Source organism: Poeciliopsis prolifica, unplaced genomic scaffold (genome assembly GCF_027474105.1).
Source record: "Poeciliopsis prolifica strain line A6 unplaced genomic scaffold, Auburn_PproV2 SCAFFOLD019, whole genome shotgun sequence".
NCBI lineage: Eukaryota > Metazoa > Chordata > Actinopteri > Cyprinodontiformes > Poeciliidae > Poeciliopsis > Poeciliopsis prolifica.
The window spans coordinates 9,306,722-9,322,416 of record NW_026562394.1 but is presented as its reverse complement, the minus strand read 5'-3'; the positions used below and the strand labels follow the sequence as shown (position 1 = coordinate 9,322,416).

General features: G+C 42.2%; 1 protein-coding gene across 22 annotated transcripts in view; it reads right to left on the bottom strand.

Annotated features, from left to right (window-relative positions):
- auts2a (activator of transcription and developmental regulator AUTS2 a) overlaps positions 1 to 15,695 on the bottom strand; it is a 305,230-nt gene that overhangs the window by 188,522 nt on the left and 101,013 nt on the right. For all 22 annotated transcript variants that reach the window (XM_055043900.1, XM_055043902.1, XM_055043899.1 and 19 more), the window contains one exon: positions 1,025 to 1,126. In XM_055043900.1, coding sequence (XP_054899875.1) covers positions 1,025 to 1,126 — 102 coding nt within the window. The remainder of the gene's footprint in view (positions 1 to 1,024; positions 1,127 to 15,695) is intronic.

Here is a 15,695-nt window from a genome sequence, read left to right as displayed (position 1 = left end):
AGGAATATGTTTTTGTCAAAAACAACAACAACAAAAAAATCTGGAATCATTTCTAATGTCTTTCTTGGAAATTCACAACTTTTGGATATTTTAGAGAATAGGAGTTTTTCTTCTTTTAAATATGTGATATTAGGGCTGGACAGGTATGGCTGAGAAACATATCACAATGCAAGTGGTCAGTCGATTTCAATAATTGCTGACATCAACTGTTTGTTTTGTGTTTGTTTGTTTAATATTTGAAATACTGCCAAACTGGTAGAAAGGCCTGTCCTGTTTTATTCATCTTCAGGTGGGAAAACCTGAAACTGCTGCTGCGCAAGTTACTCAACAGACTGTTGCTAGGTAACCAGAGATTGAGTTAGCTGAGGTCACCAGCCTTGCCCAGCTTGCTGTGAGAGGATGAGTGGTTAAACCCTTTCCTCTACCTACATTTCCCAGAATTCTGTGCAGTTCTGGATTGGAGTTCAGTGAATATCCTTTATGTTGAATACTGTATATTCTATCAGACGTTTTATCTATTATCACGCATCGCCAGGGTTTTCCCATTACAAACAATTGTTCGTTTTTTTTTTTTTTAAAGTGACAAAGAGTAAAAAGTTTTGGACACTTTCTTTAGGATGAAACAACTAAAGTGTAAATCTTGATATTTATTCCAATTGTGCATTTCAACATTTACCTTTCTCATAGTTTGTGTTAAGGAATGGTTAATGTCTTCAAATAATTAATTAGGCATATTTTAAAATTTCTTGCCAACTTTAAACATGTTTTAAGTCAACAACACGATGGGCCTCTGGATGACTGCCTTTCCACCCTCACCACCAGGCTTTCTTAAGGAAACCCTCCATCACGATATGTATCGTTATTGATTTATTGTCCAGCCCTATGTGAAATTAATCTAGAGAAATGAACTCCTCCATGGCCACATTATTTATTTTTTCCTTTGATCCACAAGTACATCCGTCCTACATGCTTTGATACGAGTGAGGTTGTGATTTTCCGGCAGAGTGTCAGCTCAGGTACTCACATCTGTCAGTCTGTCTCTGGAGCTGCTCCTGATGGAAGGCTTGGACTCGCCGCCCGCACTCTCACTGTCGCTGTCCTTGCCGTTGTTCTGCCCAGGTTTCAGCTGCAAAGACAAAAAACAAACAAACAAGGCAATCAAGGGTTAAAACTGTTAATATTACATTCTAAATTATCTACATGCACAGCTCTGGCTCAGCACGACGTTCCACAGAAGTCAGCTCATGAATATGGGAGAACTGGCAGGCTCTGCAGTGCTGTCTCTGTAAAGCTGTCATGCTTCCTGAGCCTGTTCAGTAGACGTCGCCGCGCTTGCCAACGATTGACGCCATCTGATCTCTCAGCACGCGACTCTTCTCGGCCCACGGAAAAGGGAACGGGGACAAAGACCCCTCCGGAACCTTCAAACGGAGCCACTCTCCTTCCCGAGCAGACACCACATGCTGAGGCAGCAGGAGCCCGGCGAGTGCCATCCTCTACGCACGCTGTTCGAGATGTGGATAAATGATGAGAAGGGAAGGAAAAAAAAAAAAGGGGGGGAAGGACCGGCCAATCTGGCAGCGTCTGCGGCCTCACACAGTCTGAGGAGCGATGGCGAACTCTTGGGAGTGCAGGGTTCAGCAGGAGGACGTGGGGACTGGACTACAACTGATGTCCGTGCTGCCTCTTAAAGACGAGCCAAATTCCTGGTTCTCGTGTTGGCTTTCGTACAAAGAACAGAAAATGCTTGCATTTTGAGACAGTAGTTGACAAACGTTTTACCACTTATAATGCCTTACAAAACTACAGACTCACGTCAATAAAATAAAATAATGTCTGAAAATATATTATTTTCAAATACTATTGAAAACAATATTCTTTCAAAAAAAAATTTTTTCACACATCATAAAATATGTACTGAAATTACAATGCCCCTTAGTGCTACAATCCATATAGTTCGATTGCACTCAGACGAGTTCCTTTAACCAAGTAGGTGACATTTGGAGGCCATTTCATTGGATTTTGTTTTGTTTCACAAACAAGCACCACTCAGTGTTGGTTTATTAGATAAATAAGATTTGTGGCTGTAAATGAAAATAGGTTCAATGGATATAAATAGCATCGCAAACTCAGTAGAACTTCTCTTTCCATCTTCTGCACAAAACGGACAAAGCTCTAGAGTGTGTGCGTTTGGGCGGATGTGTGTTTTCACCTCTCCTTCACTCGCCTCCTTCCAGGTATCAGCAATAATTTAACATGATGAAAGGGCACAAGGCAGGGGAATACCAAAGGAACCCTTGAGCTGAGCAGATAATTAAAATGAAAATGTTCCCTTTTCTGTAGCCATTAGTGGTGTGAAAGGAATCCCATTCCTTGGGAGAACTGCATGATGGGTAGAGGACTGGTGGCTTCACCGGAGTGTCGAATGTGATAAGAGAATCTCAGCACTGGGAATGCCTGACGGGGACCGTTTTAATGCGTGTGAAAGTTTGAGAAGGCTTGTGATCGTGCGTCCACATGGTGCAAAAAGCTTGGAAGGTGCGCTTTAAGACAAAAGAGTCCGTGCAGAGAGGGATGTCAAGCATTGTTCTGAGCATCAGAAGCACCTTGTAGCGTCAATAACCAAAAGACGGTTAATTTTTTTCTTTCAACTATGCTGCACACTTCCCTTTTTTCTGATATTGTGGAGGATCAAATATTAACAAGCTTTAAATATGTGTATCCCTATGATTTGATTCTGATGTGAATAGTGCATGCAAGGTTGGGATATTCTGATCATCATTAAAGGAAACATTATTACTTTTGTAGTGACATCACCGTCTCAACTTTTTCTCTATTTCAGGAACAGCCGATTGATGGAAATGTACATTTTAATCCTCTATTTGAGTGTCGCTATCTTGTGCCAAAAAATAGTGACACTTAAATAGTCTTGTCTTTGTCTCACAAAGACATTGACGGGGAGGAGCCTCAAAGCGGCAACCCACTGATTGCAGGGCAAACGCCTACAACTGGTATTTATTGTTCCAATAAATCGTAGTCTATCTTTAGTTTTAGCAATGGTAGCAGAAGAAAGTTGTTCAGTCAATGTCGGTCATGCTTCAAAATACTGAATTAACCCCAACAGCCATCTTGCTCAGCTCAGCACTTCTCTCTTTGCAGAGGGCGATGGATGATTGCAGTGCAGAAAATTTCCAGTAAGCTTCATAGCGTCAAACTGTTGCGTTACATTCGTCACAGGTAAGCGTTAGCGATTACCTCATCAGAGTCCACACATTCAGGAAGCATTTGTTTCTCAAAACTCCAGAGTCCAGAACCTCCGTATGAAGCAAAAGTGTAGAACAAGGGGCTGTTTTTTTTTTTTTTTTATCAGGGTAGCATAGTGTGTGAGCTGAGGCGAATTTTTGTCACGACTTCACAAATACCACTTATGTGGTGATCCACTTGTGTATGCGACAATGTCGAACGTGTAATAATGTGCAAGAGAGTTATTTGTCTACAACGACATGCCTTACAACGTCAATGAAAGGACAGGCAGACAAATAGGGCAACAGGGGTGTAAATGCCATTTTGTCCAAAGGGAAAGGAGAAAAATTCTTCGAGGGGAAAACGGGAACAATATCTCATCCAGCCTGGCCTCTGAACTGATCCGTGAAGAAAGCACGAGGGGATGCTGCCTCCGCCCCCAGTCTCATGCTCCTTCATCAAAACACATTGACCTATAATATTTATTAACCAACCGGTGTCCCTGTTGACAACAATGAGTCGTGCGCGCCAGCACACTCATGCATTTATGAATGCGCGCAGACAAAGAAAAGCCGCTACCGACTGTTCCATCAAATACTCTCTGCCAGGAACTGAACTCATATGTGCCGGGCTTATAAAACATATAATCAAGTAAGTGTGGGGGTGGGATGTGGAGAGGGGAAGGGAGCTATATAGACATTTGTGTTTTATTAATCAATGTGGAATCAAACTAGGCTCTGCTGCAGAAAAACCACATAATCACACCATCTGTGTCTTGGTTTATCAGTGGGAAAGGAGTCCATGAAATCAGAAATCTCGCATTTATTCAGCTGTATGTAATGTCTGAAGAACACGTCTAATAAAGACATTCCAATAAAGAGCGGCTCATCTTTCGGGGCTATTACATAGCTCAGGACCTGATTACACAGCTATTTGAAAACGTATCCCCCAGCTTGTTCCCTTTAATTTCCCCCTGAGCTCCTTTAAATTACTTCAGAGAATTGTGTACGTGTTCCCCCCCCCCCCTCATCTGCTCTCTCTCTTTTTTAACTTCAGCTGATGGATTCATTTCTTTTTACGGTGTGATTAATGGATGTCTTAAGCAAATGGAGGGAATGGAGCTGGTCAGTACGATCAAACAGGGAAGCTGAAATTTAATGACCTGCTGCCTGGTGATAAATCTAAATGAGAAACCCCCATGTGGGGCCTTCGGGGGCCGTCTCTGTGACCTGATCTGGGATCATTTGATCACTCCCACTTGAAACGGCATGGAAGGCATACTTTTTACGGCCTTTTAAACTTAGTTTCAGTTTTAAACCTTCTGTAATGAACACCAGTGCACTTCACCGAGGTAAATTACATAGGAGAGATGAGACGTGTGTGTAGGGACGCTGTGCACAAGACGTAATGCAAAGGAAATCAAGTGGGAGGTCTTTGCCTTTAAAGGGTAACTTTATCTGTATATTAGATGAAATTAGAAATAATACAGTTGAACATAATAGTTTAATTTCATACAAAATAAATACAACGATGTGTTTAATCTGCTATTAAGTGCATGGCAAACTTCCATTTGTAATTCTTCTATTCATCTAACAAAGTTATTTCAAGCAGACACACTGACTTGGCCAAAAAAAATGATAACGGAAAACATTCTGGTAATATTTTCTTGAAGATTCAAATAGCTGATTTGTAATCATTGGATTTGTCAAGGTTAGACCTACAAATTCGGACTCCGCTTCTCTCCAGTTTTCTCATTAACTGCTGCAGTATAATATAAGAAGAAATAAAAATACGTTTTGCATGAGCTCACATTTTTCACAGCGTTCCAAGTTTTAAAACTGTCTGAATTTAACGACCTTCTTCCTATCTGCTAAAAGTATTTTATGGCCTAAATGAACATGCCTCAACATATTGACCTTTATCATTTAAAACACCTCACAGATCCTGAAAAGAGCTAATAATGTCATTTATAGTTAGTCACAATATCCACTTTGGTCAGAGCTGAAAACAGACCACTTTGTTGGTGCACTTTTGCTTTAAAGATGCAAACACTTAAGTAAAATCAATAAATACATATAACAACCCCTGTGTAATTGCAGAAAAACAATTGTAGCACGATCACAATCTTCAGCTGTTATAAAAAGTTTGCATAAGAAATATAACTTAAAAGAATTCATAATTTAATGCCTTGAACTCACTCACTCACTCACTCACTGGTTACCCAGCGGCAACTTGTTGAGTAACTTGCGCAGCAGCAGTTTCAGGTTTTGCCACCGTGCCTCATCACTGCTTAATAATAAACAATGAAACTGTGGATAAAGCAAGAAATGTCACACCATCATCTTAGCAGAATTTGAGATATTTATAAAAACAGCAAAAGTTCAATGATCAATATCAATAATAATCGCCAAACTGATGTGAAAGTTTTTCAGCCATATTGTTGCAGCGCGAGTAAAACAAAAGTCAAAAAAGGCAATAATGTCCGTCCCAAATGATCACAGTTGTATGTTCTGAGACTCCTATCTGAGACGAAAGGCAAAATGAAATATCTAATTTAGCAGCGTTACCTTGAGAGCTGCTGTAAAACAGCTATTACAACATATTCCTGCGCATGTGGAGTCAATTATTTTCTCACTCACTGAAAAGTGCTCACCATTGCCATAGTGGAATTTTACAAGTGTATTGACCTATTCTCAAGGGCTGCACTACAGCCCCAATGCAATCAAGCACAAAAGTAGGCCTGCTAACATTTCGAACCACAAAGGCCTTTTTAAATGGAGTCGTACACAACCAATCTACAGCGGATACCCCGCCCTATCCCTCCTCCGCCTCTCGCCTTCATCCCGCAAAAAAAAAAAAAAAAAAAACGGGGGGAGAGAACTGGCCTCAGTTTTCTACTCTCCTCGGTGGGATTCTGCTGCCATCAGCTCCTGGTTTCCCTTAGTTACGCGCAACAGCAGCTGCGGAGCTCGGCGGTAATAAAACCTGGAACAATTTAACGGCTTTTATTGTTCTTCTGCGGCTTTCACAACAGCTAACCTGTCCTCGCAGGATCTGGCAGGAAGAATCCCCACTAGGGCAGCAATGAAAAAGGATCTCATTTACCTAAAAGCGCTTATAAATTTTTAATTTGCTCTAACAAGTAAATTAACAAGTCCCTCATTTGGGAAGTTTTATGGCTGCTTGCCACTAAGGGAGAACCATGAAAGTTTTATAGATAATCCACTGCTGAAGCTCTGTTGCTGCTAATAAATTGTGTTTCCAGCAGAACTGTCAGATCCCCTCAGCTTCTACCGCACCGCACCATGAATATTTCCCCTCATGCCATCTTCAGAGGTCTTACACACCAGCGAAGGAGAGCTTAATGAGTGAACGGTTAAAAACGAACTTAGAGAATTTCTTCCGACTTTCTGCAGATGTTCTCCCTCGGCCCGAGGACAGAGTAATGCGACGCATTAGGACCGCATTAAGCTTTGCTAATTATGTCCCTGCCAGCCTCCACATCACATCAGCCTCACAGTGAGCCTCATCCACCACCACCACCACCACCTTAGGCTGGTTGACAACAGCAGTTGGAAACTGCTGGGCCTGTTTATCTCACAGTCGGCCTTATCTGACAAGACTAATGTGAAAATGGGGGCCGCGGGACAGTCAGGACCTGCACGGGGGTTGACATTGGGCCCTATGTCATCTTTCTGACAGTGGCTGCGTGGGTGAGCCTAACAGCATGGCCCAATGGTGACCCTGCACTTTGCCCCTCCCTCCGTGGGCCCCCAAGGTCCAGCTGCTTTAACTTCCACAGACAGGCGCCCCGCCTGACGCTCTTGTCACCCATAACCTTTTCTGCCACCCTCGCTCACAGCCTGTCAGTGAGCATCAGTGCTTCGCTCGCACTGTTACAGATTTGTTTGCTGTTCCCTTAGTGCGGCAAAGAGGTCACAGAGCTCCGATTGTGATTATAACCCCAATTTAGCTTGTTTCATCTCTGTACTTGAACCATGGATGTCACTTGGGCTGCTATCAGAGTCAATATGTCAATTTAAATGACGTAGGACCTGCTCTTAGCCTCGGGTATTGGTACTAGCCTTAGGAGTGGGCGATTTGGACATTCTATTGCAAATATTTTGTGTTACTATAATGATAAAGATTGATTAAAAGAAAAACTATGTATTACTCATTACATAGTTTTGAGTAATGAAAACTACTATTTTCATTACTGCATGACACATCTTTCATAGTTCTTGAAAAACATTTCCATTTCATACTGTCACGATTTGTTTTTTTAATTTTATTTCACAATAAATGTGAAACGCACCGGAGTCCGCTTTTAGACCAGGAAAACAAACTATAGCACAGAGCATTCTGGGTAAAAACGACCAAAGCAAACGCACAAGTCTGGTGCTGGTGGGAAAAATGGCTTAGGGTCATTTCAACAAAGACAAAAGAGAAGTCCTACAACCATTAGAATTGGATACCTCTTTTTTTCAATGGAATGGAATGTGCACTCAGTGCCTTCAAACAGAGATTTTCTCACTGTCTCAGTGAAAGCAAAACTTTCAGCAGTTAACAGGAAGGCGGAACAGGGTCAGGAAAACTGCTGTGTTTTAACCTGTTGAGCTAAACCACAGCACATTTCATGACCTCCTGTCATGAGCTACGCTGGACTAGAGAATGTTGGCACAGCTTTGGACATTTAACAAAGATAGGCAATATGCATGGGTTTGCTCTTTTGATAATACAACTATGCTAATTGCTAACAGCTACACTAGCCTTTTAAAGTAACAGTGAAACCTTGTTTTGCAGCAACTGTTCTCTCACAGATGGTGTGACGTCACTTCTGCTCCTCTTCTAGTTAAATAATGATAGTATAATGCACATATGTGCTGTTCTTAGACAGTCTTATAAAAGCTAATGCATTTCTCCGTATCTTGTCAAAATGTTCCACAGAATTCAAATAATAACCTTTAGGACGACAAATCAAGAGTTTTAAACTCTACAAATGAGAAAACGAACCTCCATTTTGTTTAATTCTGCAGCATCCGTATGCGACGTATTGCGTCGAGCTAGCCTTTGTTAAACATTTTACGAGTGACGATTTGCTAACATGCACCCACTCCAACCCTTCTCAAGCCAATGAAGAGGCTCTCACGAGGGCTATGCTGGAATTTGGAGCCACAGATATGGACCCGATGAGGAGCAGACCCACAGCTGCAGGGCGAGAGCATCCTGAAAAGCAGGAGGCGTTGGAGAAATGGAGGCTCATGAGGGTGGGAAGTGGGAGGGGGAAGAAAAGGGAGAGTGGGGGGTAAACGCGGTTGAGAGCACTGTCTTTATCTCATCAGTCATACTAAGGACTCCATTTCCTCCAACCCCAGGCTGGAGGCTACTAAAGCTTGCGGCTGCATTTATACATCGCCATAAATCTCTGATGTATGACGACATTACAGACAAATCAATATGCTTTTAACATCCATCCTGCGCCCCGCGTCGCAATCACCCTCCTCACAAATGGTCATATAATGTAGTAGTGGAGTGGATTGAGTTATGGGGACAATTCCCTGATTTAATAATGAACTGGGCAGGTGGAAAAAAAATGTGCGGTGGTGGGATTGGGGGAGTGGGAGAATATAAGAGCAGTGGGGGACTTCTACTCTCTCAGATCATATCCGAACAACTTGTTATAATAGCCCAGCGTGGCAGTAAAATAACCTTGCAGCCCACTTTACATGCCGCTAATTCCCCGGGTGACGTTTCCCAACGTTCCCAGTGCAGGCCAGGAAAAAAAACTAGACCAACCGGATATTGTTACATGACGTCTTCCCAGAAGGGCGCCAAAAACTGAGAGCGATCACACTTATGGCTGCCCCGGCTGAGCGCTCATCAATGCATAACCGCACAGAGAAAATCTGCATTCTATTAATTATATGAATCCCCTGCTCTTCCCATATATGCTTCAGTGTAGTTCCTTCCATATTGGCTTTTAAACTCCGAGCCAACTAAAGAGGCCCGACGGCGTGCCAAAATCACAGCTCCCAACACTGACCGGACTGCCTCGATAAAGAACGGTATGGAAAAAAGGCGTCAGTGAAAAAAAAAGCTCCTCTCCTATCGGCTTGCAGGGGCTATCATTTCTCTTTTTTATTGCCATTTATTTTCCTCCAGGAATTCACTGCCAGTATATTGGCAGGCCTTCCAGGAGATGGAGGCAATGAAATTTAGCGCGGACACTTAACACTGGGTCAAGCTGTGTGTGAGGCTCATGCGGTAATATGATAGACAAGTGCTTCCAGTTTAGGGAAAGAGGGCTCTATTTGTGTTACAGGAATAGCAGTAATGTGCTCTCCCCGACACTCTTTGCAGAGCAAAAACATAAACTGGGGAGTGTTCATTGGAAGGGGAAGATAGGCGCTTCTGCAAAATGGCGAATCCCATACATTGGTTGGTGATGTGGCAGGGGGAAAAAAAAAAAATTAAAATCAGAGATTGGTCGACGGGGACGTACAAACCACTTTTTCTCTCCGCCGCAGCGGCGTGAGCTCTCGGGGAAATAGAAATTGATGGAAATGTGGCACAGCTAAGTCTGCAGGGGGAATATTAGTATTTTGTGTTTCTCTGAGACGTGACTGCAGGGACATACTTCAGACTCCATCGCGGCTGTCTGTTCGGCTGTCATGACGACACGGACAAAAACTAGAGACTGAAGCAGATGGAAGCAATCGATGTTCAGCATTTCTGCAATCAAAACACATCATCTCCGGCAAGCAAGATGTCTTTTTTTAAAAAAAAACACATTAGCTCAAATATGCTGTTCTTAATTTTACTTTTATTATTACTTCATATAAGTTGAATGTATAGAGTGCAAAGCAAATGCAGTGGATGCCCAGTTTCTGCATGCAAAGAGCTAAGTTCTGCAAACATTTGAAATCCCCAGAAAAATGCTTCTATTTGAATAGTTCAAACGCTAAATATACTTTAAAGGGGTAGCATTATGTGTTTCCCAGCCACATCATATTATTTTACAGCACTATCAAGTAGCCATTGTACCTTCAGTTGTTATAACAGTGCTATACATGTCAAATATAACTTAAAAGAAATTTGACTTTGTAATTTAACATCTTGAAATCGGGTCTCTGTCTCCTGCTCTTTGTGAAATTATGCCTTCAGGAAGTCGTCACTCCTCTATTAACCCTTTAACAGCGTTTTTACCAGCTTCTTAGAAGAAGCAGCATAGCTCAGCAGATGCGCAGTTTCACCAGGTGTTTGCTAATTTCTGCTGGCTAGTCTACAGGGTTGTTCTGTGAAGCGGATGCTCAGAAGCTTGGAAACTGCAGCTCCGAGGAGGTTTGTCACCAAAGGCAGCGACAGGTCCAGGCATTTTTCACAGCTGAATGCATGAAAGAATCAAGACGACACTCCAGGTATAGATGACGGAATAACATTATAACATGTCTTGAAAAATAAATAAATAAATAAATAAAGCTCAAATTTAAAGGGGCCTTTCATCATTTCTCAAGTTTTTCCTTGTTGTACAACAATGTTATTCAAGTTATCACAGATAATTATCACCAACATATCAGTAAAACTAATATGTGATAATAATACAAAAATATATTTCAATCTAAAAGTACAAATGAAGTACATCTATAATGATTCAACATCAGAATGTGGATTGGAAGCACAAAATAGCTCGGACTTACACAGAACAGTAAGAAAGTTAAGCAAGGCTGTCTTGTGTTAGCATTGCTTATCTGTTAAGCAATGCTAACAGAAAAACACATTACAGCACCAGAAACTAAATTAGTACCATTGAACTATTAAAACATGTGCTAATAAGTGCAATTACATGAATAAAAAATACAATATACACAATAGTAACAATAGAAAACCTTACAATACTATTTTTATTTAATTTGATCAGTTTCTAGGGACTTTAGCCACTTTTCAGTGTATTTATTGAGCTAATGCTAACAGAGCCTGTGTAATCACTCACCAATGCTCACAATGCTCAATCAATATTCATTCTGGCTTATGTTTTTAACACTGGGTTACACTCTCCTTCAACTTATTGGGCAACTTAAATACGACTAGGAGGTTCAGTCAATATATCTCCACATAGTGACACAGATGTCAGTTGCCTGAAAAACACACAATTGTTGATATAGAGACACAGCAATATCAAAGTAGCACTATAGCAACTTTAAACCATCTAAAATGTTTTGACCTTTGACTATTTTTCAAAAACCTCAGGCTGACACGGCATCTTTCTGCTACAGGTCAGCAAACTATTACCAAACCGTACAGAACCGTGCTTCAGAGGAGTCAAGCCAAACTTTTAAAGGACATGCTGCACACGTCTTAGTGCCAGGATACCACAGCACACGGGTCAACTGGAGTCCATGCAGTAACAGGGAACGTAAAACCCTATTAGGCAGGTGGTCATAATGTCACATCTAACATCAGTGGAGATTGTTCCAGGTTTTAAAAATAAACTGAAACAAAAAGAAAAAGTCAGAGTGTCAGGAACAAGGCAGGTGTTTCCATTTACCGTTGCCAATCCGTTGGTGTTGTATGTTGGGATAAGGCAACTAGCACCTAACTTTAACAGCATCCAGCTCCATCTGTGCTGCAACTTGGGGATTAGAAGTGTCGGTAAAATCCGACGGCGAGATATACAGTTTCTATTTGGCAGACCCAAGGTGTCCGCCTAAAGCCAGCACCGTTATCACCCGCATCGGCTTCTGCTGCTGCTGCTGTAAAGATCCTCATTTACACGCCTTCCTAAAATGCACGTGTATCGTTATCAAGTCATAAAACAAGACAGTGCAGCAGTCCCACTATATTAATAGCAGCAGTTTGTTCAAAGAGTGTGCCAAACATCTGCTCTGAAGGCTTCAACAGATTGATAATGGGAGTCAAAAAAGAAAAAGAAAAAAATTAAACGAAAAAAACCAAACCAAAACAAAAAAACAGCCAAGGGCAACCAGAATAAAGCCAAATAACATAAACGGAGATGCAGACATTAGGATTTTAGAGAAATGAATTCCCCTGGTGCAATATAACAGCTCGGCCGATGTAAACACATAGCAACAGCACAACGCCGTCCATTAACATTAGTGGAACAGCTTCTCATTTATTATCTAATGTTACAGACGTCTCGTTGGCTGTGGCCATTAAAACACCAATTCCAAATTTGAGTTTGTTCCTATGGCACAATGAGAGAAGTTCTTTAAAGCAATCAAAATTTGCCAACCTATGTTTCCTTTCCAGCTGCCAAGCAAAGCAGAAAATCTGGCCAGACTTTATAAACGCAGTGGATTGGATAGTGAGACCTGCCCCAGGCATTATACGCATCAATGTCTCCTTATCGGTATGTTTTTTTTTATTTAAGAAAAAAAAGTAGTGAAGAATAGAACATCTGCTTGTGATAATTCTGCTTAATGTGCAGCCCATGTTTTTCTGGAACAAGAATGCAATCTATAAAGTTAACTTTGCACAAAATTCCTTGACAAACGTTTATTCTTAAGACGTGAAGGACACATTCTTGAAGTCTTTTTGTCATTTGGATCACCTTAGAATAAAAACCTCTCAGTTTGGTTAAAGTGAGCTCTGGCGCAACACGAATGAATTTGTGAATATAAGCAGACGGCTGCAACAGCAGGAAGCGACTACAGCGCAGGGCATTCTGGGTAAATACAGCCAAATCAAACGGGCGGGTCTAGCATTGGAGAGAGAAATGGCTCATGGTCTTTTGCCAGACATAAGAGACATCTCAGTGTCTTCTTCGTAAGTTTTCATGCTGTTTCCTTCAGTGGTTCTTGGTGTAGCGCCACCACAGGCGAGGCAGGGAAAAGGTTTGGTTCAGTTTCCACAGTGCAGTGTGTCGAATGGACTGAAAACGTAAGAGTTGCACTTTTGCAAGTCTACGAGACTATCAAGTGTGAAAACACCCTTAGACAAGCATGACATAATGCAAACAATGTACAGCTAGTCAAACCTGGATTAGATTGTTCAACATTATCTTTAAAATTCCTTTCCTTATTTAGAAAAACGATATAATGGGAATTATTGGCTCCCCAGGCCCTAAAAGCTAAAATATTGCCTTGTTCTGGTAAAGTCAATACGGCTTGTGCTGCCTTGGCTCTCCCCTGATGTCGGATTACTCCTCTATTCATCACAATCATACTTTTATTGTTCTCCATCAGCTTCTAAACCTTAAAGCTTGGCTTGCTGATGCACATCAGCACTGCACTTTCATTAAAAACATCTTTGAGATTTTCTGCTTATTGCAAAAAATTCACAATTCTGTGCGATAAAATTAAGTGAACGCATACTCTAAACAAAACTGATGCAACACAACTGTCTTTCTTTGATTTCGTCACAGTTATAAACGTACAAGAGTCTCTCTCTGGTATTGCGTACTGCCAAAAAACCCAGAGCAAAACCTTTTTTTTTTTTGATGTCCCCCAGAGCCGTGATAATAACTAACCACCACACAAGACCTAAGAGCATCAAGCAATGACTTTAGTTGAAGAAATAGCTTTCCCTCATGTGTGAAAGGCAAATTACAACGCACAGGAGACCCGTTGCATTACAGCCAAGTTCCACACGACTTGACTTAAAGAGAGACTATTTAGGTTGTTTAAGGTGCTTATTTATGTTGAGAATTACAGCGAGATTGAAATGCTGTCAGATTTCTCCCCGCCATTACTCGACTTTTCTGTCGAGGAATATCTTCAGCAGCTATCAGTGATCTCGTGACGGCAAATGAATTGCACCATGACCCTCTTTTGCAAGCCATGCCCTCGCTCTGTTTGTGTTTTGGTCTGGGCTTCCTCTAGCGCGTAATGGACTTCCTTCTTCTCATAAATCATACTTGTACACTCCTTTTGATTTATTTTTCTACCCCCTCCCACCTCAGCTTCTTTCTTCCTCTTCATGCTTTAGTGAACGTACCACATCTTTGTTGCGCAAACCCCCCTACCCCCCCAAAAAAAAAACACAAAGGCGGCCAGACAATGCCGGCCGTCTCTCAGCTTGCATTTGGAGAGGCACGTTCGCGGGGACTAAGGGCCACAAATGTCAACCACAGGAAAGCTATTATAAGAGTAAAATTACTTCCCGACTGTTATCAATCCACTCCCTGGACCTGGAGAATGGTTAAAAGCCACCATGAAATAAGGCGCAGTTAGAGTTTTCTCATGGGTCCCAACCGGGGTTGCTAACCTTGCTATTAAAGGCCCGACAAGCTTTGTCAATGCAATCTGCTGAATGCCTTGAGTGACGCGCAATCGATATTCTCCACTCTCCCGGGTCATCACCAGTGACAGAGGCCTAAGTAATAATACAGCTCTAGCTGCCTGTCCAACTTAAACCCTTCCACCATCTCTCTCTCTTTCTCCCTCCATATATATATATATATAACCTCTATGTATTTGTGTCTTGCGAGTAAAAATTTCCACACTGATTGAAAGCAGGAAGATAAGGCGGGGTTTGGAGGGAAGTAGGGGAGGGCGTTGGAAGTGATGAGGAATTGTGCTGTGTGTCTGGACTGACTCTGGTGAGGGTAGTAAGTGTGGAAGGGCTGGGGGGTTGGGGGTGGAGGGGGGAGTGGGAAATAGTGGGGTGGGAGGGTGCCTCTGATAAATCGAAAATGACTGGCTGCCGAGTTGTAATCTGCCAGCGTCGAGCCCCCTGTAGCAACAAGCCAAATGAAAAAGCATGCTGACAGGCCAGAGAGATGGAGGGCCTGCGGTAGATTGCAGTGGCGCGAGAGGGAGAGAGAAGACGGAGAAGGAGGGAAAGGGGGGAGGGAATGCAAGCAGAGGACAGGACTGCTGGGGGAGTTGGAGGAGGGAGGATGGGGGTTGGGTCCCGCCTGTTCCGCCACGTGTGATGTCGAGCCAGGACAGTAAGATATGTGTAAATTAGGCAAATTGCTTGCACACTATCGAACAGACACAAAGTATGACAAGCCCAACACATAGGAGAACATTAAAATTTCTAATAAGCTCCAACATAAACACAAACAGTTGGCTGAGTCGTAGCCACCTTTAGTAAGCCGTCAGTTAGCCTGCCACTAAAAATGCACTTTAAGGGTTTATGTTTCTGGCGCTGCTGGAGAGGGGCAGGCTCGTAAATGCTACATAACACGTATGGATTTTGGATAGGCCGCTTCTGAACGAGAAATCTGCATGCACAAACACAGCAGCACACGCAGTGCTGTGGTGTCCTTCACAAACAGGTGAATCAGGCTCCGGCAGCAAAACCCAACACAAGAGCTCCACCTACTGCAAGCGCCTTCTCTGCACCCTGTCCTCAGCTGCTCAGGCAGACGGTCGAGCTCAGTGCAGTGAAAAAGTATAAATACCCAAACAGATTTTTTTTTCCCCTTCCTTTTGGTTTTTTGTCACATTATTTGTTTTTATGTCAGACCTATATAATTAAAAACAAAA